Source organism: Lagenorhynchus albirostris, chromosome 12 (genome assembly GCF_949774975.1).
Source record: "Lagenorhynchus albirostris chromosome 12, mLagAlb1.1, whole genome shotgun sequence".
In the NCBI taxonomy this organism is placed as follows: Eukaryota; Metazoa; Chordata; class Mammalia; order Artiodactyla; family Delphinidae; genus Lagenorhynchus; species Lagenorhynchus albirostris.
Window position 1 is genome coordinate 7,408,117 of NC_083106.1, and position 20,294 is coordinate 7,428,410.

The 20,294-nt window shown below is 43.3% G+C and overlaps 1 protein-coding gene across 2 annotated transcripts in view; it reads right to left on the reverse strand.

Moving 5' to 3' along the window:
- The window catches only part of SLC22A3 (solute carrier family 22 member 3), an 88,479-nt gene that overhangs the window by 39,807 nt on the left and 28,378 nt on the right, over positions 1–20,294 (reverse strand). For both annotated transcript variants that reach the window (XM_060167657.1, XM_060167658.1), the window contains exons 2-5: positions 8,424–8,527; positions 5,921–6,075; positions 4,076–4,244; positions 3,114–3,231 (exon numbers count right to left, since the gene is read on the reverse strand). In XM_060167657.1, coding sequence (XP_060023640.1) covers positions 3,114–3,231; positions 4,076–4,244; positions 5,921–6,075; positions 8,424–8,527 — 546 coding nt within the window. The remainder of the gene's footprint in view (positions 1–3,113; positions 3,232–4,075; positions 4,245–5,920; positions 6,076–8,423; positions 8,528–20,294) is intronic.

Consider the following 20,294-nt stretch of genomic DNA (forward strand, 5'->3'; position numbering starts at 1 on the left):
TATAATTTGACTGAATTCAGCTATTAGCAAGGTGTTTTAAACGTCGTTACGTTTTAAAATTCTTTCTCTTTTTAAAGACAACAATTGCCTTTCTACTTAGGTTGTACAATTTTTAAAGGCTGGAGATGGACAGGGTCAGTTTGAAGACATTTATTTCAAAACTTGAAGCCCCCATTGAGAAGCAGGTGATTACAAGCATGAGACTGGAACTTACAAGACAAGCCTGGAAAATCGTGTCGTGCTAATGAGCAAGGAAGCATTCAGAAACTACCAGAGGTGTGGCAGAGGGACTCAGGAACCAGCAAAGATGAGCCTCGTCTGTCCAAAGACGGGGGCAATTTGAGCATCAGTAGGATAATAACAATAACTGCAGAAGACTGAAACATACACAGTATGTATAAATCCAGGAGGTCATAATGAGGCTTAAAAAACCCATAGCCCACAATGCATTGATCACTTCAAGAATTCAGGCAACCAATCTGCTAATTTGAAAAGAAAGAATTACGCCTATATCCTGCCTTTTCTATAGGAACTGTATGTGAGAGTCATCTCAGTTGATGGGATAAGTTAGTCTTTATGTAAGTATTCCAGTAACACATGAAGAAATAATGACAAAATGGGAATATTGTCAATTTGCAATCTCTGATGAATGAATAAATCCAGGCAATGATTATCAGTGGCAGCTAACATCACAAAAGAATAGAGAGGCACAGAGATACTGGGTGTCTCTTAATGGAAATGTACAAAGCCACTTATGAAGTAGTCTTGCCCCAAATGACAAACCTGAACTTGCTTAACTCTAGATCTAACTACCAATTTAGTTATATTTAGTTGTATTCCATCAAAGGGAATACAAGACAGAGGGTCACGTTAAAGGATCCGAAGAGATGTAATCAGTGAAATTTAGACTTCAGAAAACTCAACAGAGAGAAAACCCCGTAGCATTCTCCACCGAAGTTGCTAGAAAAAGTTGCTAGAAAAAGAAAACCTATAGATTAAAAAAAGACTGAAGAGGCTCATCAACCTATCACAACACCTGTCACTAGGATCGTACGCCCACAGTGGTAGCTAGGATCCTAGAGTAACTGAAGTCCTGGAGAAACTGAAGTCTGATCAAACCTGACTTTCAAATGGAGATCATCTAACTGCTAAAAACTAGAGTTCAAGTGTCTTGGAAGCCATCGGATCCATAGTTCCCGATCATTTACAATCACAACGATGTCGAGCATTTAAGTACTTCCCTGCTGAAACGATCTCTATCCTGCTCATGAATTCGAAGCGGGTCAGTGGGTGTTGGACCGGACACTCACAGGATGTGGAATAGCAGCTATTTTGGGAATCATCCTCTGGCGTCTCAGCAACACGCATGGTAACACACAATGTGCATGGTTAATGCAACATCTTCTTTCATAAGCCATCAGCACACACTATGTTTTTTACACTCTTAAAACCTTGATTTAGATCTTACACATGCTTAGCTCTGGGACTACATGCAATGTCTTCAGGATACTGATGAACGAATAGCAAAAATACTCATTTGGCCATTAAAACTGAGTACAAAATATCATTCATTTGATCCAGCTGTGCAGACCAATGGCTCGTGTGACCAGAGCAAGCTGAGAGGGCAGTGGGATGTTATTTTCCCTAGAAGCACAGCTCAAATGTTCTCAGTCAAAGAATGACAAGGATCAACTAGTCTTCATGGTTGGAACAGATCACGTTTTATCTTTACCATATATTTTATGACCTGTAAACCTCAAGGTAAATCATTAATCTACTTCCAACAGTGACAACTGGTCAGTTGAAACCTTTGTATACACAGAGCCTACTGCTTGTCGCTTAATGTAAGAGTGAAAGAAGAAGGTAGAAATCCGAAAATAACCGACCAGGTTCTGGGGAGCTAGGAAGCTGGGGAGTTGACAATACAACCCACAAACCCATTTTTATCAGAACGTTTCTAGCAAGACAAACTGAATGCTACAAAAGAAAACAATGTTAGCAATATTAATATTAAACATTTAAAAATTCCTCTTATGGACTTCCCTGGTGTTGCGGTGGTTAAGAATCGGCCTGCCAATGCAGGGGACACAGGTTCGATCCCTGGTCTGGGAAGATCCCACATGTTGTGGAGCAACTAAGCCCATGCGCCACAACTACTGAGGCTGTGCTCTAGAGCCTGCGAGCCACAACTACTGAGCCCACATGCCACAACTACTGAAGCCTGCGTGCCTAGAGCCCGTGCTCCACAACAAGAGAAGCCACTGCAATGAGAAGCCCGGGCACTGCAACAAAGAGTAGCCCCGCTCGCCGCAACTAGAGAAGCCCGCGCACAGCAACGAAGACCCAACTCAGCCAAAAATAAATAAATTTAATAAATTTAAAAAAATTATTCTTAAATATTCCTTTTATAATAATCCTCTGTTATTCTGCATTCACTTAGTCTTTGCAGCTAAAGCAAAAATCATATCTTTTTTATATGTTATTCTCTAATTATTCAGGCGTTGCTTCAAATACATGCATATGTCTTCGGCTGCATATCAAATCTTTGAAAAGACAAGAATGAGCTTTTAATACACAGCCCCCTTTTCTCTTAATGCAGTGACACAGAGGCACCCAAAAAGCCTTTGCTGGAGGAAGGAAGGAAAGAAGGGAGGAGGGGAGGGAGGGAGGGCAGATTATTCAGCATGTCTAAGTCTAAAGGTTGAAATATTACATTACTGCCCAAGCTCTGGTTGGCAGAGATAATACTTCCAAGACTAAATTTAAAGACAAATCTTTAGACTTAAATTGAATGTCAAGAAAAGATTTATAGTTTGTCCAATTAAGATGAATGAATGATTAATTACTATGGGGCCTATAGTAGGTGATTCAAGTATAGTAATTCAAGTAACTTGGTGCAACTATTAAAATATGGACTAAATGACCAATTCACCTCAATTATAATGCTATTACAACTTTGCAATTATTTCTTCTTTAATACACCATATGATTCTTCCCAAGGTTTTTTTAAAGTCAAACTAAAAATGATTAGTCATATATTTGATAATATGTGCATAAGTGACATTAATTCACCCACTTGAACAATACTTGTTACTAGTAATATGCAAGGTTACCTCCGAGTAATTTGGCGAGAGATACTTCCCATTGCATTTCGCAATGCTCCTCAGAATTTTTAATGCTTTATCTCCTTTCTTCCGAGTAATCAGCCAACGGGGAGATTCAGGAACCACCCTGGTGAGAAGAAGTCTTTTTTGAGTTATGCCTGCGTATCTCAAAACTTAAAAGTTTATGACTTGAATTTCTCTATTGAAATGGATCTTGCGATCAGATACATGTTTCGGAGATTCTGAGAGCTTAGAACTGGCTCTCTGAAACATAGATTATCTTTGTAAGTTTATAACGGACGGGAAAAAATGCTCACTTGATAACTGAATTATTGCTCATGATAAAAATAATCAATATTACATTGCTCTTGCAAGAAGGCTGTCTTAGAATATACAGTCCTCAACTACAAAGATGAAAAACACTGGGATTTAATGAACCTTTAGGAAAGGGTTAGGAACCCAATTTACATAAACTGGTTTGCTCATATATTAAAATTAGATTAGAGGATGATTAAAATATGTTCATTCTAACAGGAGTCAAATGCACACACCTGTAGCTTTCCGATAACTTAATTTTCTGATGCTCTTAACATTTTCTTATTCCCCTGAGAATTCCTGAGTCACATTAGTTTGCTTAATAAAACACACAGACAAGCAAATCTTGTTCACTGCATTTAAACTGCGTGTTGAAATACTGGCAGATATGGTCTGTTGCCTTGTAGTTTTCATAAAAAGATTACAAAATAATAAAACATAATTCATACTCTATTTTAAAGGTGTTTTTCAATTTTATGAATTTAATAATAACTATTAGTCAAAAACCAATAAATAATCTCTAGAAATTCGCAAAGCCCATAGCCGTTCTGGAGATGTTAGAAAATCTCGCCTTCGTTTTCATGTTGGTTTGGAAGCATAGATTCTACATTTCTGTGGAATAAGAATAGATTTGATAATGACCAAAACCACATTACCAGTAATAAAGGAGGAAGAGAAAGTTGGGCAGCGTGATGGCCAGCTGGATTCCTTGCCAATTGGGGATGAAGTAGGCAATTCCAGGGAGAATGATGATTCCAAGGGTGAAGAACATTTGAATCACTATTCCCACAATCCTCCTTTGTTTTGAACCTACTATTTCTGTCACTGAAGGAAAACAAACAGAGAGGTTAGGGAAGCTCAAGACCAGCTCCAAAACAAACGGACAAACAAACAAACAAACAGACGTTACACCTGTGACATCCATCCATCAGCGGCGCTAGAATACTATACAGGACTCTCAAAGGTCCCGAAGCTTCCTTAGGCACTGCCCTGATGGGGATGTGCTTCCCAGACAGCTCAGGTCCCTTCCTCTCCCCCTCTTCTCTGCGTTATCAACAAGCATATGCCATCTTCCTACACACCCAGCCCAGCACCCTTCCGGGTATTCAAAGAATGTATGTGTTGATTTTAGGAAAGCTTAGACGATGACTATTTTGAAAAGTAATTGTAAGTATCAAAACATAAATATAATAAAGTGGCTAGATTTTATCACAGTCTTTAAAGATTTGCATATTACAGTCTCTTTAGGTGATTCATCATGGACATTAGATTCTACAGATAAATATTTCACTATCACAAGAGAGTTTCTATCAAATGATACTTCTCTCCACAGTGTTGGACCTTTCATTTGTGTGATATTTCTTTGAAAATCACATGAGGAATTTTACTGTTGGCATCCTTTCCTCCCCTCCCCTCCTGCTGATCTGTTTCTATCTGTCCCTAATTCCATTCTGATCATCCTGGCGTATGTTACCTTATTGCTGCCCTAAGATCACAACCAGGAAAACTCACCTAGACTGGGGTCTCCTTAAAAACGCTTCATAGTCCAAAGTTATCCCTTCTGCTCCAGCCATCAACCGTCAGTCCCCCCAGCTCTCTCTCTCCTTCCTCGCCCACAAAAAGATCTTCAAAGGGTCCCCAAAGTGGGCACCCCAAAGAGGTGCTGTCTAGCAGTAACAGAAGTGAGTGGAAGCCCACAGATCTGGGGTGATAATCAAAGAGGAGGCTTCGTATTTCCCTGGTCACAAATCCACCACGACTTTGAGTGGGTGCCCACCCAAGACACTACTGGAAAGGTAGCAGCCAGGACCTTCCCCAGTAATAGGAGCAAAGAGAAGTTTTTCTGTCCTCACACTCAGACGTCCAACTTTCTAGGTATGGAAGATAGCAAAGGGTTACAAATGAACTTCTCATTTTCAGGCCATATCTCCTGCATGGCAGAAAGTTCTCCACTTGTGCGGAAGGGATAGAATTAAAGAAATAATATTTGAGAGCACAGCAATGTTATCTCAAACTGTATCATAGAAATACATGGAAAATGCTTTAAAAATGTTTCAAGGGGGAATTCCCTGGTGGCCCAGTGGTTAGGACTCTGTGCTTTCACTGCTGAACGCCTGGATTCAATCCCTGGTCAGGGAACTAAGATCCCACAATCCACATGGCACAGCCAAAAAAAAAAAAAAAGTTTCAAGGAACTACTGAAGTTTTTCTAAAGATTAGTCTCTAAGAAAACAAAGCAAGAAACCATGTGATAACCGTATGGCCGTGCTAGAAAGTGGTTCACCCCAGTATTTGGTGAGAGTCCATACTTGGTTCCCAAAACAAGATGGAACTTTAATTTCTAAAGAGTCAGCATCTTGCCCCTGCATCCTCCCGTTTGCAGAAATAACGTGGCAGCAGTGAAGCCTCGCCATACTGGCTGGAGGAAGGCTGACCAGCGGGACTTCTCACCCACCTAACCCTGGTTCTCAAACAGACAAGGAGGCGTAGCCAGCTCTTACCAATCACGTAGCAAGTCATCCACGTTCCCTTTCCAAACACGCCTTGTAGGAAGCGGAAGACCACAAACACAGGGAAATTGGGTGCAAATGCCACCACAACACCAGCAATGCCAACACCGAAACAGGATATTAAGTAAATGACTATTCGGCCGTACCTTTTGGAGAAAGAGAAAGGATGAGATTACCTTAAACGTTTTCTTCAACACAATGAGAAGACTCTCATTGCAAGTGTTGTTAAAGTAGGTTTAAGTACAGAATTTGTGTCCTTTATAGGTTCATTATTACCATGTCAAGGATCGCTGAAAATGCTACTCTTTGTTTTATAGCAAAGCCAGGGCAAATGAAAACATATGCCTCTGAAATGACATTACAAAATTTAAAGCATGGAATGCATCCTTTGGGACTGCAGTTTCCAAAGAGATGACCCTCTCCATTACAACGTTTTTTCCCCATACAGTCACTCCAGTGGCACAGCTTGGACACTTCCTAGCATTTCTGTGGGTGGGGTCAGAGGAGAAAGGGACAGAAAGAAGCCAAAATGGTCATGACAGCCAGGAGGCCTGGCCTTCTGGCTCAAGTCATGCAACTCTGGGTGAATTCCTTAATTCAAGATGCAGGTTTTGTTTGTTTGCTTGTGATTTTTTTTCTTTTATCTTTTCTACAGTGAGGTTGTAGACACCAAACTGAGATGCTAATGTGAAAGCTCTTTACAAACTATCAAGTTCACAATAAATGTGATTTGTTCTTAAGATTTGTGTTTCACTTTCACCATTTACGTAGCCATTATTAAAGCGCTTAGGCAAAAGACACAGGTCACCGCGGGCAATATTCTGAGAGTCTGATGCTAAGTGGTTCAGTATAGCTGTGCTAGATTATTGGCTGTTGAAGCCCTGTCATCAACGACCTTTGAGAGATTTGATTCAAAGACATTTTCCCATAGAAATTTCCATCAAATTCACACAGCATCTTGCTTCAGAGTCTCCAGAGACACATGTAGTCTCGGTTTACCTAGGTTTTAAAATTCACTCTCTGCCCTTCCCACTCTCCTCTCACAGATATAGGACCTACTAAATTGCTTCTTGTCCTTTCCTTCAAGAACATAAGAGATTGAAGGAGCTGAAAGATGGTCAGCCCCGAGGTGAGGCAGCATTATTCACAGCTCTGTCTTCCTCCCCAAAGTACCGGGTCACATCTGAGGACAGATGCTCAGCCCCTCCTGGAACACAGGTAGGAAAAGCCCCCTCCTTTAGTCAAGTTACTTTAGTTTGAAGATACGTTGATTGGCTGTGAAAGAGAAACATGCCGAAGAAGCAAAACCTAATGCTTAAATTAGGAAGAGTAACAACAAAATGAAAGAAATACATATTGAAAATCTGTAACTCAATTCCAAACGGCAGCCAGTTAGGAAAGAGAGGGTTGTGTGCGGAAGATTAAGGAAGGAAAAATGAATTGAAAAGGCTGTAAGGAGAAACAGTAGGAAAGACACAGATAAAAGACAAGGAGAGAGCACCAGACACAGAGGATTAAGGAGGACGTCACATGCCGAGGAGGGCTGGGGGACAACACAAGAAAAAGACGACAGAGGAAGGGACAGGAACCAAAGGTGCTACCCATTTTGAAGTCCTGGTCTGGTCAAGTGCAGACCACCAACTGCCTATAGGATTGGGGGCATTTTGTCTTGAATTCTCCAATTAACTGCTGTTCTCAGCTCTGCAAGAGACACTCCCAGCCCTGCCCACTGCGAGCAGGGTCACGCTGACCCACTGATGCTGGGCTGGAGTGCTGGGAGCAACAGTGAGCCAGACATGCGGAACACGGAGAATTGTTAAATCACTGCAAGTCTGTTCATACTGAGAACTGGGATAAAGGAACAGTTAAACAGGAGTACAATAACCTACATCAATAATGTCTGAAACGGGGATATCTGAAGAGAGAGCACGACTGTCTTGAATATATACACTCACTTTGTGTCTGCCATTAACTGGTATATTTGTGTATTTATGGATCTTCAAGAACAGATCAAATTCTTTTCACGGTTTTTGGAAAACTTTTTTTTTTTGCAGTTTTTAATTTGTAGAATAAATACAAAAATTTGTTTGAATTAAATGAAACAGATTTGTAAGGGGGCGACCTTATGACTAAATTCATCAAACCGCGATCAGCGAGTTACCGAAGCCCATGGAAGCACCTCCACGGCATCCACCAGCCAGCCGTGGGCCCCGCCATGAAGTCACGGCCTTGCGGCTCTGTGTTTCCTCTCAGATGCATTCAGACCCCAGGGGAGCAGCCCCAACCTTTTGTACAGTTCAAGGGGTGAGGAGACAAAGCTTACGAAGGAAGGAATTAGTGCAGCCCCACAGGTATGAATGTCCCAAGTGGAGGAATTCAGATTTTTTTCCAAAATTAGCAAGAATAGTTTTCTAATAGTTAACATGAAACATCTTCCTCTCCATAGGTACACATCATTTTCTAGATGTAAACTGGCTGCCACACCCATGCCTACCTGTCTGCTGCATAGCCCAAGGTGAATGCCCCGGCCAGGAAGCCCAGGTTTAGGATGGCTTGTGTGAGGTCCAGCATCCACGCATTGCCACACACGAGGTCAAACTGGGAAAACAAAGGAAACACATGGGAGACAGAGACGTGTGGCAATGCTTACCCTCAAGACACCCGATCATCTGTCCAGACCAGTGATCCTTAAACATTTCTGCTCATATGCTCCTTAAATAAAAATTTTAAGTGTATCGCAGATATTTTTACAGTGATATATAAACGTCTTCTTCATCAGTTTCGCTATCTGCCATGGATGTAATTTTCAGTACACGACAAAGGTTGACATTTTTCAATCGTTCTTTCAACTGTGCCTGATAGAGTACTATAGCCACGTGACGCCTACCACCATCCGGTGAAAACAAGTTCTTCAACAGCCTAAAATTTGACACTAATCTGTTTTCTCTTTGAATTCTTGTTTTCATTCCCACATACATATATCCTAATATTTTTTGTAGAAAATGTGTTTTGTGTTCATGTGTATTATGTTAATGGACAGGTAAATAAATACTTCTGCATGTAATAAATTATGTACATAAATTGACGTTTAATTAACATGTTTTTCTGTGACAATGTTTCTAACTATTAGAATCCTTTCTGATTGGGTTATAACAGTTACTTTTAGAACACAATTGACAAAAACATAACATATGAAGAATCTTGAAAAAGAATTATTACTCAGGAGTAAAATTTTGTTGGAAATGCACTGCCCCTTTTCTAGAAGAATGTTAAAAAAAGCCCGGGGTTTTCCACTTAGTTCATGTAATCTGTGGTTGAAGATTTTTTATTACTAGAATGAGTTAGGGCTCAACATCAATTCTATTCCTGTTTTTCATTTTTATAAATTTATGTGCCAAGAAAACTTGTCCGTATAAATAAATTAATAGGAATGGAGAGAGTTTTGTTACAGTATTGTTACTCAATTCTTTTGCTTCCTTCTCAATGCCAAGATTTACAGAGTAATCTATCATCAAAATTATTTTTAACTTTTCTATTAACCAACATGCCATTTAAGACTCCTACAGTCTTGCTGTCAGGAAAGAAATGGAAACCACCAGACTTACAAAAAGTTGTTTAATCAAATCATTAGGGTCATTTACTTTCTTACCAATATTCCAAACTGTCCCACTGTTTGGTTCCCCACAGGTTTTAAAACCCCAGGTCAATACATCATAGGAAGATGGAAGAGAGGTAGGAGTCCTTCCACAAAGGGGGAGAAGGATGTTAGGAAAAGACCTGTATCCTCATCACGTACATATCCTCAGACAGATCCATTTTGGACATATGTGCGTTGAGGCTCTGAAAACTGATTCCCTTCAAAGTAGCCAGGCCCTCTACCTTGTGATTTTCTCTGCACACCTCCAAATGGTATGCTTGCCTCAGTGTGAAGACCACTGCTCTAGACTGTAGCACGATGAGAAAATTAATGCTGTTGGAACAGGAGTTGTGAGTGGTCTTACAGATACAGATTCAGAAGCAAACTGTAATAATATTTATTTATAGAACCTGACTTGTCTTGATTCTACAGCTAATGACCTGTCGACTAACACAGCTGGAAAAAAAAAAACTGGGGTCAGTAGTAGCTGGCTCACTTCATAGACTTACTGAAAAGATTTATGGAGATTAAAGAAGTAAGAATATACACATATATGCACAGTAGGAGTAACTTAAAAGAGATTTAGTGTCAATGTAGGTACTGGTTTTCCAAAGCAGAACAATTTCATTTTAAGTAAGCTTGCAGATGATTATTTTATCTGAAATAATTTCCCATTAGAATTAAACATATAAAGGATGCAATTAAAGTATATAAAATCTCAGAGGTCAAACAGGTGATTTAACCGCCAGAGAAAGCATTTTGACACAGAAAAATGTCAGCCAGTGTCAAATATAACCTCTCAAATCCTCCAGCTGAGCTTCAGATAACTTGGTTAACTAAAGATAGAGGAATGCTTTTCATAGATGACACAGCAAGGCCCAGCAAGAGCTATCCTTTTATGAACATACTTAGCTGCTTTTGAATTGCGTGAATTAAAATACCCCGAAATACTCTTTAAACACAAAGATATTCTCTAATATAAAACCAGTGATCTTGGATTTCCCTGGTGGCACAGCAGTTAAGAATCCGCCTGGCAATGCAGGGAACACGGGTTCGATCCCTGGTCCGGGAAGATCCCACATGCCGTGGAGCAACTAAGCCCGTGCGCCACAACTACTGAGCCTGTGCTCTAGAGCCCGCGAGCCACAACTACTGAAGCCCACACGCCTAGGGGCTGTGCTCCGCCACAAGAGAAGCCACCGCAATGAGAAGCTCGCGCACCGCAACAAGGAGTAGCCCCCGCTCTCCGCAACCAGAGAAAGCCCGTGCGCAGCAACAAAGACACAATGCAGCCAAAAATAAATAAATAAAAAAGAAATAAATTTATTTTAAAAAAAGTGATCTTTTTCACTCTCCCATAAAAGAAATTGTCAAAAAGGATTTTTTTGTATTTTGTATCACAACAAAATTAATTTAAAATAAATGTTTAGGGCTTCCCTGGTGGCGCAGTGGTTGAGAGTCCGCCTGCCGATGCAGGGGACACGGGTTCGTGCCCCGGTCCGGGAAGATCCCACATGCCACGGAGCGGCTGGGCCCGTGAGCCATGGCCGCTGAGCCTGCGCGTCCAGAGCCTGTGCTCCGCAACGGGAGAGGCCACAACAGTGAGAGGCCCGCGTACCGCAAATAAATAAATAAAGTAAAATAAAATAAAATAAATGTCTAAGTGGTTAAAGTGCTATGATAACTTAGTTTCTAAAGCACTATGATACCATCCAGACCACATATTGTCAGTCCTCTGTACTTTGTTTTGCATCTCAGATGCTGGAGGAGTGGAAACTACAATTGTCAGAATCCTTGCCAGCAGGGGTTCTGTTTAGGTTCTGCCAGTAGGGGGAGCTGGTGCAAGATCAGAGGCAGGTAGTGGGGATTCTGCTTCTGGCTGTGGCAGCAGCACTGGCCCCAACTGTAGCAGCGACACCAGTCAGTGCTTTCAAGCACTCCCCGGCTGCACAGGGCAAATGCTGTGGAGCAGGGCAGGGGTTCTGCAGGAGCTGTCCTTCCTTGCTTTTCCAGCCTTTCCAAAACAGCTCAAACCCAAATCCTTTTATTCAATCCCTTCCCGCTTGAAGTACCTAGCCTAGTTTCCCTTTTTATGACTGGGAGCCTGCCATCTTTCAAAAGCACAAAAGAAATTAATATAAACAAATTACATACCTTTAAAAGAAATGCACACACACACACATTTAGGTTCCCCGTAGGGAACAGACACTGCAGTCACAAGGATGGAAGGGCTTGGTTCTGACTCTTGCACGTACAGTCAGGAGTCAGACCCCCCCTGCCTCCTGGGGCTGGTGCTTCCTAATCGGCTCTGAGCTCGCTGCCTGCTGCCAAAACAGCTCTGGGTCTGAGATATGTTTTTGTGTCTAGAGAGAGGTTGGCATGTACCAAAGCCAATGAACGTCATAGGCTGAAGACTTTTTCCTGAAATAAAGTACTAAAAGCTGTTTGTAGTTACCAGGGAGACCTAAAACCCATCTCTTGTCAAATTTAACTAAGTTTGAATCAAAGACACAAGCATTTACGTCTGTCCTAAGGCAATCTTCCAAGAACAAGGGAAGCATCTCCTTTTTTTTCCCTAAGTGTACATATTTCCTAAGTGTACAAGTTATTTTTAAATGCTCATAAATCCAGGTGTACCCATCCTGTTAATTTTCTTTTAAAGTCACTTTTATTTAAATTTCAAGTCGTTTTTACACAAAGAGAGTTACTCCCCTTCGCGTGAGCAGAAAGCCAATCTGATAAAAGATTCAAACAACTGTTCATGGAATGCTGGAAGGGATCACATTGCTTCATTTTGCAGAAAGCACAAGTCTAGCCTAATTAGATACTTTCGAAGAGTGATTTTTTTAGCTTTTCCTAGTCATTAAAATCCAAACAGACATTATGTTAACTTGGGTTGTCGTGATAAAATGCTGGAGCAGGTCATCATCAGATCTGTGCTCAAGTTTTGATTTCTAAATTATCCTTAGAACCAGAGTAACAGAATATCTTCCAAATACAAAGGCCAAAGGTAGGAAATAAGGTAAAAATAATGCAGGGATGCAAGAGACTTAGGACCTCAGGAGGGGGGCTTGCCCGCTCCTGAAACCACAGGGAATGACCCCTGATGACCGGCAGCTGGCTTTTCCATAGATGTCTCGTTTAGCCTTCTTGAACAAATTCTCACGTGAGAGATTCTAAGTTTAGAGGAACATCACGGTATTTGACTCCAGTGTGCCTTTGGTTTGACCACTGGGTGTAGGGTGCCTCTGGCTACACTTAGCACTGGCCAGACAATCACACGTTGACCCCCATGGATGGATTCCATTTCTAATCAACAAGCCGCCACCACAGAGCCTAATAATGGTTAAAAATAGTGTAATCATAAAGAAAATCATTTGGGTTGGGTCTCCATGAGGGGGAAGGATGTCATTATTAATTCTAGTTTCAATGAAAATTTCTTTAACATGATCCGATAGCATTAGTTGGGTATCTTAATACCAAAAAGTTAATGCTTTTCTGATCCGTATGAAGCATCATGATGAGCTGCAGGTATGAAAACTAATCATCAGGTATTTACAGCTTCCAGTGGTGGGCCTGGCATCATGCAGACGAGGCTGGGAGCAGTACCAGTGATGAGCAGGCTTTGCTTCTGCCTCTGTGAGGAGCTTATTATACGGCTTAGAGAGCCAGGTTCAATTCATGGGCAGCAAATGCAGAGGAATTGAGATCTGAATGGAATGGGATTGACTCTAAATGCGTGAGGACCTCAGGGAAAGAAAGGACTGCTGGGACCCAGAGCAGTCAGATTCGTGAAGAAGGTGGGACATAAACAGATCCTTCAACAATGAGTTGCATGTAGAAGGGAAAAAAAGGGAAAAGAAGGGTACTGAGCAGGGTGATGGGCAGCCGACGCTCAAGGACAGAAGCGTGCGGGCCAATGAGGTTCAGATCTGCCTGCAGCAGTGGAGGTGCCAGGCTCAGGTTTGAAGCTGAAGAACCACCTGTGTCTGTGCCCCCAGTGGGGAAGGGGGCGCAGGTCCCGCAGGGACAGAGTTTCTGATTCAGGACACCAGAGGCATCGAGAGAGCTCACAACAGGGAGGAGGAAGTTCTAAAAGCTAGAGGAAGAGTCTGGAAGGTTGCAAATGGAGAGGTCCAGAGCAGAAGCCCTGGTCCCGGGACAGAACGAGATTCCAAGGAGATGATAGCAAGACTCAGAGACGAGACAGGAAACCCAAGAGTCTGCAACAATCACCTAGAGAACAGGTGATTTCACAAGCATAAAGAGGCACCACTGTGTGATGCAAGGTTTATAGAGCATCACCTGTCATATCAGCTGCTCTCCAAGGTGGATAATAAAAATAATGCCTCATCATTTATTAACTGAAGACCTTCGTGACTCACCCTCAAATCAACGTTCAAGCTGTTTTATTTCTTTGTAGTGAAGACAAGCAATTACTCATCTGAAAATGTTTACGATTTCTCTAAATAACTGAGACTATGTGAAGATGAGAGGAAGATGACAGGCTCTGAATCTGGACAGATCTAAGGGCAGAGAGGAACCGCGGCTCTGGAGTCAGCCGAGGTGTCGATCTAACACTCCTAGCTTTGTGTCCCTTGGTGATTTTCTTAGTGTCTTTAACCCTCTGTGTCCCTATCTATAAAATGGGGGTAAGAACTGGACTGATGCTGTCACTCAGGTAATATATATAAAGTACTTAGCCCAATGCCCGAGATATTAAATACCCAATAAACGTTCCCAATTGCATTATGATTACTGATCTAATGTTGATGATAATAAATAGCATAATGAATGGTTTTATTATTTTTTTAATAAATGTATTCTTTATTTATTTTTGGCTGCACTGGGTCTTCGTTGCTGCGCACAGGCTTTCTCTAGTTGTGGCAAGCGGGGACTACTCTTTGCTGCAGTGCATGGGCTTCTCATTGTGGCGGCTTCTCTTGTTGCGGAGCATGGGCTCTAGGTACGCGGGCTCAGTAGTTGTGGCACTCGGGCTCAGTAGTTGTGGCTCGCAGGCTCTAGGGTGCAGGCTCAGCAGTTGTGGCACACAGGCTTAGCTGCTCCACCGCATGTGGGATCTTCCCAGACCAAGGATCCAACCCACGTCCCCTGCATTGGCAGGCGGATTCTCAGCCACTGCACCACCAGGGAAGTCCCAATGAGTGGTTTTAAAATGTGGTTTTCAACACTGACTGCTCGTTAAAATGACTTGGAGTAAGTGAAAACAAGCCTAAGCTCTGCTCCAGACCAATTAAATCAGAACCTAGTCTAACAAGAAGGTGAGTCTGAAAACCACTCGTAGGGAGCTTATCAGTGGTTTACATGCCTGCTGGCGGGCAGTTAATTTTTGCACATTGTACTGTGTTGAATAGTGTTCTCCCCACCCCTCCCCCAATTTACGTCTATCTGGAACCTCAGAAGATGATCTTATTCGGAAAGAGCGTTTTTGCAGATATAGTTAGTTAAGATGAGGTCACACTGGATGAGGGTGGGCCCTAATCCAATGACTGGTGTCCTTATAAGAAGAGGAAGCAGAGGCACAGACACACACCTGGGGGGGACACCATGGGAAGACATAGGCAGAGATTGGAATGACGCATCTACAAGCTAAGGACCACCAAGGGTGGCCTGTGTGTGTGCTTGCTAGGGCTGCATGACGCAGTGTGGCTTAAGCAACAGAAATTTATTGCCTCACAGTTCTGGAGGCTCGAGGTCTGAGATCAAGGTGTCAACAGAGTTGGTTTCTTCTGAGGCCTCTCTCCTTAGCTTGAAGACAGCTGTCTTCTCCCTCTGTCTTCACCTGGTCTTCCTCTGTGTGTATCTATGTCCTAATCTCCTTCTAACAAGGTCATTAGCCACTTGGATTAGGGCCCACCTGAACAACCTCATTCCAACTTAATTTCCCCTTTCAAGAATCTGAAAAAGAGTGGATATATGTATATAACTGAATCACTTTGCTGTACACCTGAAAATAACACAACATTGTAAGTCAACTATACTCCAATATAAAATAAAAATTAGGGGCTTCCCTGGTGGCGCAGTGGTTGAGAGTCCGCCTGCCGATGCAGGGGACATGGGTTCGTGCCCTGGTCCGGGAAGATCCCACATGCCTCAGAGCGGCTGGGCCCGCGAGCCATGGCCGCTGAACCTGCGCGTCCGGAGCCTGTGCTCCACAACGGGAGAGGCCACAACAGTGAGAGCCCCGCGTACCGCAAAAATAAATAAATTAATTAATTAATTAAATAAAAATAAAAATTAAATTAAAAAAAATAAGGCTGAGGGAAGCCATTGAAGGATTAAAAAAAAAAGACTCTATCTCCAAAGACAATCACGTTCTGAGGTGCATATGAATTTGGGGGGGTTATATCTTAGCCCATAACAGCAGTCAACCCTGGAAGTTACCAGAGAGGTATGGAGCGGATTCTCCCCTAGAGCCTTCGGAGGGAGCAGGCCTTGCTGACACCTTGCTGGATTTTTGTGTTTTCTAACGCAGGTCCCATATCTTTACTATTAAGACATAGTGGGCTTTGCTGTTATTCTCTCTTTTGACCTTTGGTCTTTTGTAAATAACTGCAAGCAGGTAACATCTTTATTTTAATGATATTTATTCTGGTTGCAGATAATTGCTATTGATTTCTTAAGCTATATCTCAAAATAACATACCCACATTTTCTGATAAAGCTGATTTCTAAGAAGATAAGAATAATGAATAAGGAGGTTTACAGTCCTCAAAGGGAAAAATGGCTAAATTCAGAAGGACAATGTAGAGAAACAACTAAATGGGGGATTAAGCTCATAATGAAATGCATCTCTATGAACATTTTACTAGAAAATGTTTTACTAGGAGAAGAGTAGAGATTAAGAAATACATAGGAGTTTGGTAAATCATTCTGTTCATAATATTAAATGACTTAACACAGTGGTTCTCAAACGCGTGGGCCAGCAGCACAGCATCATCCAGGAACTTGTGAGAAATGCAGGTTCTTGGGATCTACCTGCAACCACGGAATCAGAAACTCTGGGGTGGGACCCAGAAACCCGTGTTTGAACAAATCCTCCAGCGGATTCTGCTGCATGCTCGAGTCTGAGAGCCACAGAAGCTAACATGTTACTTACATTAGTAATTTTTCAAATTGGACACTGCTGTGGACCCCACTTCACTCCCCCTATCCCCCTCCCCACCTGCAGGTTCTCCTCCTGGTAGAGACTGAACACCTAAGTTTTGTTTCTAGGTCTGTTTTCTAGGGAATATAAGCTGGAAAAAAAGATATAGGACCACTTCGTAAGATTTTGTTAGAATAAGTAAAACGACTTAAAGAGATACCCTAAACGTAAAGGATTTCACTTGAAGAATGCAGTTAAGAATAAAGCCACAACGCCCCATTGCGCCTGAGCCTTCTTCCGCCTGCATTCTCTTCTCTCTTTTCCTTTTTCCACAGCCCAGCCCACCCAGATGGAGGGGAAAGCAGAGGCTTCAGAAACAAAGCAAAGAGGGATTAGAAAATAGACAGTGAGATAAAGGGGCTGGACAAAGAGGAAGGCACCCGGAGGTGAAACCAACATGGTAACTGAGACGGATGCCCTGCAGGGCTGCTCTTCCCCACGTGACAGTGCAGCAGCTGCCTTGTATGCTGGAGACTCTCACGACGCGACGGGTGGGGCTGTGTGGACCACCAAACGGCACAGTTGGTCATGGGTGGGCCGTGTCTATCTAAAGGGGTTGGGTTCAAAGCTGAGGAAACCACGACCTGCTCAGGCAATAAGACTTAAGAAATCCACATTGGCTTCCAACTGCCAAGGGCCACAGAGATCCACATATTTATGAATTCCTCTCTCTCCCAATTTCCAGCTAAAAGGGCCCAACCAATACAATCCTAAAAATTGCAAACCACAGACAGAAACTAGAGACATGTCCTGCGCAGAGACCTAAAGCTTCGGGAGTTTCAGCAGAAAGCAAAGGGGGTCTGAGTCCAGCCAGGTGGGCACCACCAGCTGCCATAGAACCTGTCTAAGGGAAGCAAGCCTGTCGGGGAGCTGAGCAAAGACACTCAACCCTTGTCCCCTCCCCTCTCTATGCCCCTCACTCACAGCTCCTGGGCTGGAGCCAAGCCTTGAGGAAGTGGGAGGGTTCTGGGCATCCAGCTGGTGCAGGAGCCTGCGGTGTGGGCTGCCGGCACCGGCTGGGAGGGCTGGGCCTGAGTTGCACGCATGTCTAGAGGGGGTTTGCAGGACAGATACTCCAGGGTCAGCTGCTGAATGGCTGGAAGCAGAGGCGGCTCCTTCCTTGCCCAGCTGTCTGGTGCAGCCATGTCAACCCCCCACGAGGAGAAGCTGCTAGAACTCTCTGAGCCCATGGAGGTCTCCTCTTGATCCCATGCAAACCAGGGAAGAATCACAGTCAGTGGGAACCGGCAGAACTGAACAGACACCGCGTACTCCTCACCAGGCTCCGAGTCGGCCACATGCCCATCTGCAGACACAGCAGAGGAAAGCGCCCAGGCTGGGGCAAGGCTCCGAAAGTCAACCGAGAACCATCTGAATGTTCGGAGCAAATGGTTCTCGGTGATAAGTGGCTGCAAGAAACACGATCACTAAGAACCCTAATTCAGAGTTTCGGTGAGACGCCAGGGGCCATCCCATTGATAAAGTAAGAGCGGTTCGTCGGGGGAAAAGGAGCAATCTGCAAAAAGGAATTGCTGGAGATTAAAAGCGTAACTGCTGAAATTAAAAACAAACGGAGGCAGTGAGTAGCACTGAGGAACGCTGGGGACGAGCGAGTTAGTGACTTCGAACATCCGTTTGAAGAAGTTTTCCAGGAACCTGAGAAAAAAGGCAGAGGAGACACCTGAGAGAAAAGAAGAGAAGCACAGAGCAGTCCAAGGTGCTAATGCTGGTTTTTCCATAAATGGGAACCCATAAGGGGGGAGGAGAAGTTATGATAAGGTGCAGAGAGAAATTCTGTGAGCGGAAGGAAGATTTGAGCCCAGTGACCGGCAGGAGAGGTCCCACTGCATTGTAAATACCTGCACTTCAATCCCCACACCCACCCTCGCTTCAGAGACCCCTGAGTGTGAGTAGGAGGCCTGGAGATGAAAGATGTGTTTCCTCTGTACTCAGCACCACAGGCACCTGAGCTTCCTCCCTCTGTCCCTGCCCTTGTCCCATCGCACACCCTCCTGCCCCCAGCTTGGGATTCAGCTTTCTCTGGGGCGGTTAAGTCAGGCATTGGTCTATATTTATTGATATGGAAAGAGACCTACACTTTAGTAGATTTAAAAATCAGGTTACAGGGCTTCCCTGGTGGCGCAGTGGTTGAGAGTCCGCCTGCCGATGCAGGGGACACGGGTTCATGTCCCGGTCCAGGAAGATCCCACATGCCACGGAGCTGCTGCGCCCGTGAGCCATGGCCGCTGAGCCTGTGCGTCCGGAGCCTGTGCTCCGCAATGGGAGAGACCACAACAGTGAGAGGCCCGTGTACCGCAAAAAAAAAAAAAAGAAAAGAAAAAGAAAAATTTAATCAGGGAAGTGAGAAAATGAGGAAACAAAGGAAGGCAGTCAAGCGAGACAAAATAATAATAGTTTGGCCATAAAACAAAATCAAGGGCTACAGTTCCTCCTCAAGGGCTATAGATAATATCCTGAGCCATATCCTTGAGTTGCTTTGCAGATACTAAAGCCTCCACCAGGTGGAAGAAGTTAACTATATACTGACGACCAGCACGTAGACCCCAGACCAGTTGGAAACAGAAGGTTGATGATGATGATTCCAGAAATACCACCGTTACCTCACCACCAACCAATTGGAAGAACGTTCATGAGCTGATCATGCACCCTGCAACCCTCTCCCTCACCTTGCCTTTAAAGACCCTTCTCTAAAAGCCATCAGGGGTCTTCCCGCCTGCCGATGCAGGGGACACGGGTTCGTGCCCCGGTCCGGGAAGATCCCACATGCCGCGGAGCGGCTGGGCCCGTGAGCCATGGCCGCTGAGCCTGCGCATCCGGAGCCTGTGCTCCGCAATGGGAGAGGCCACAACAGTCAGAGGCCCGCGTACCGCAAAAAAAAAGAAGAAAAAATTCTCTGTGCCAGAGAATATTCAATGGAGAAAAACAGTCTCTTCAGCAAGTGGTGTTGGGAAAGTTGGAGAGCCGCATGTAAATCAATGAAGCTAGAACACACCCTTCACACCATACACAAAAACAAACTCAAAATGGCTTAAAGACTTGAATATAAGACAAGACACCATAGAACTCCTAGAAGAGAACATAGGCAAAACATTCTCTGACATAAATCACACCAATGTTTTTCTTAGGTCAGTCTCCCAAGGCAATAGAAATAAAAGCAAAAATAAACAAATGGGACCTAACCAAACTTAAAAGCTTTTGCACAGCAAAGGAAACCATAAACAAAATGAAAAGACATCCTATGGACTGGGAGAAAATATTTGCAAATGATGTGACTGACAAGGGATTAATTTCCAAAATGTGCAATCAGTTCCTACAATTCAATAACAAAAAAGCAAACAACTCAATTGAAAAATGGGCAGAAGATCTAAATAGACATTTCTCCAAAGAATACATACAGATGGCCAATAGACACATGAAAAGATGCTCAGTATCAGTAATTATTAGAGAAATGCAAACCAACACTACAATGAGGTACCACCTCACACAGGTCAGAATGGCCATCATTAAAGAGTCTACAAATAACAAATGCTGGAGAGGGAG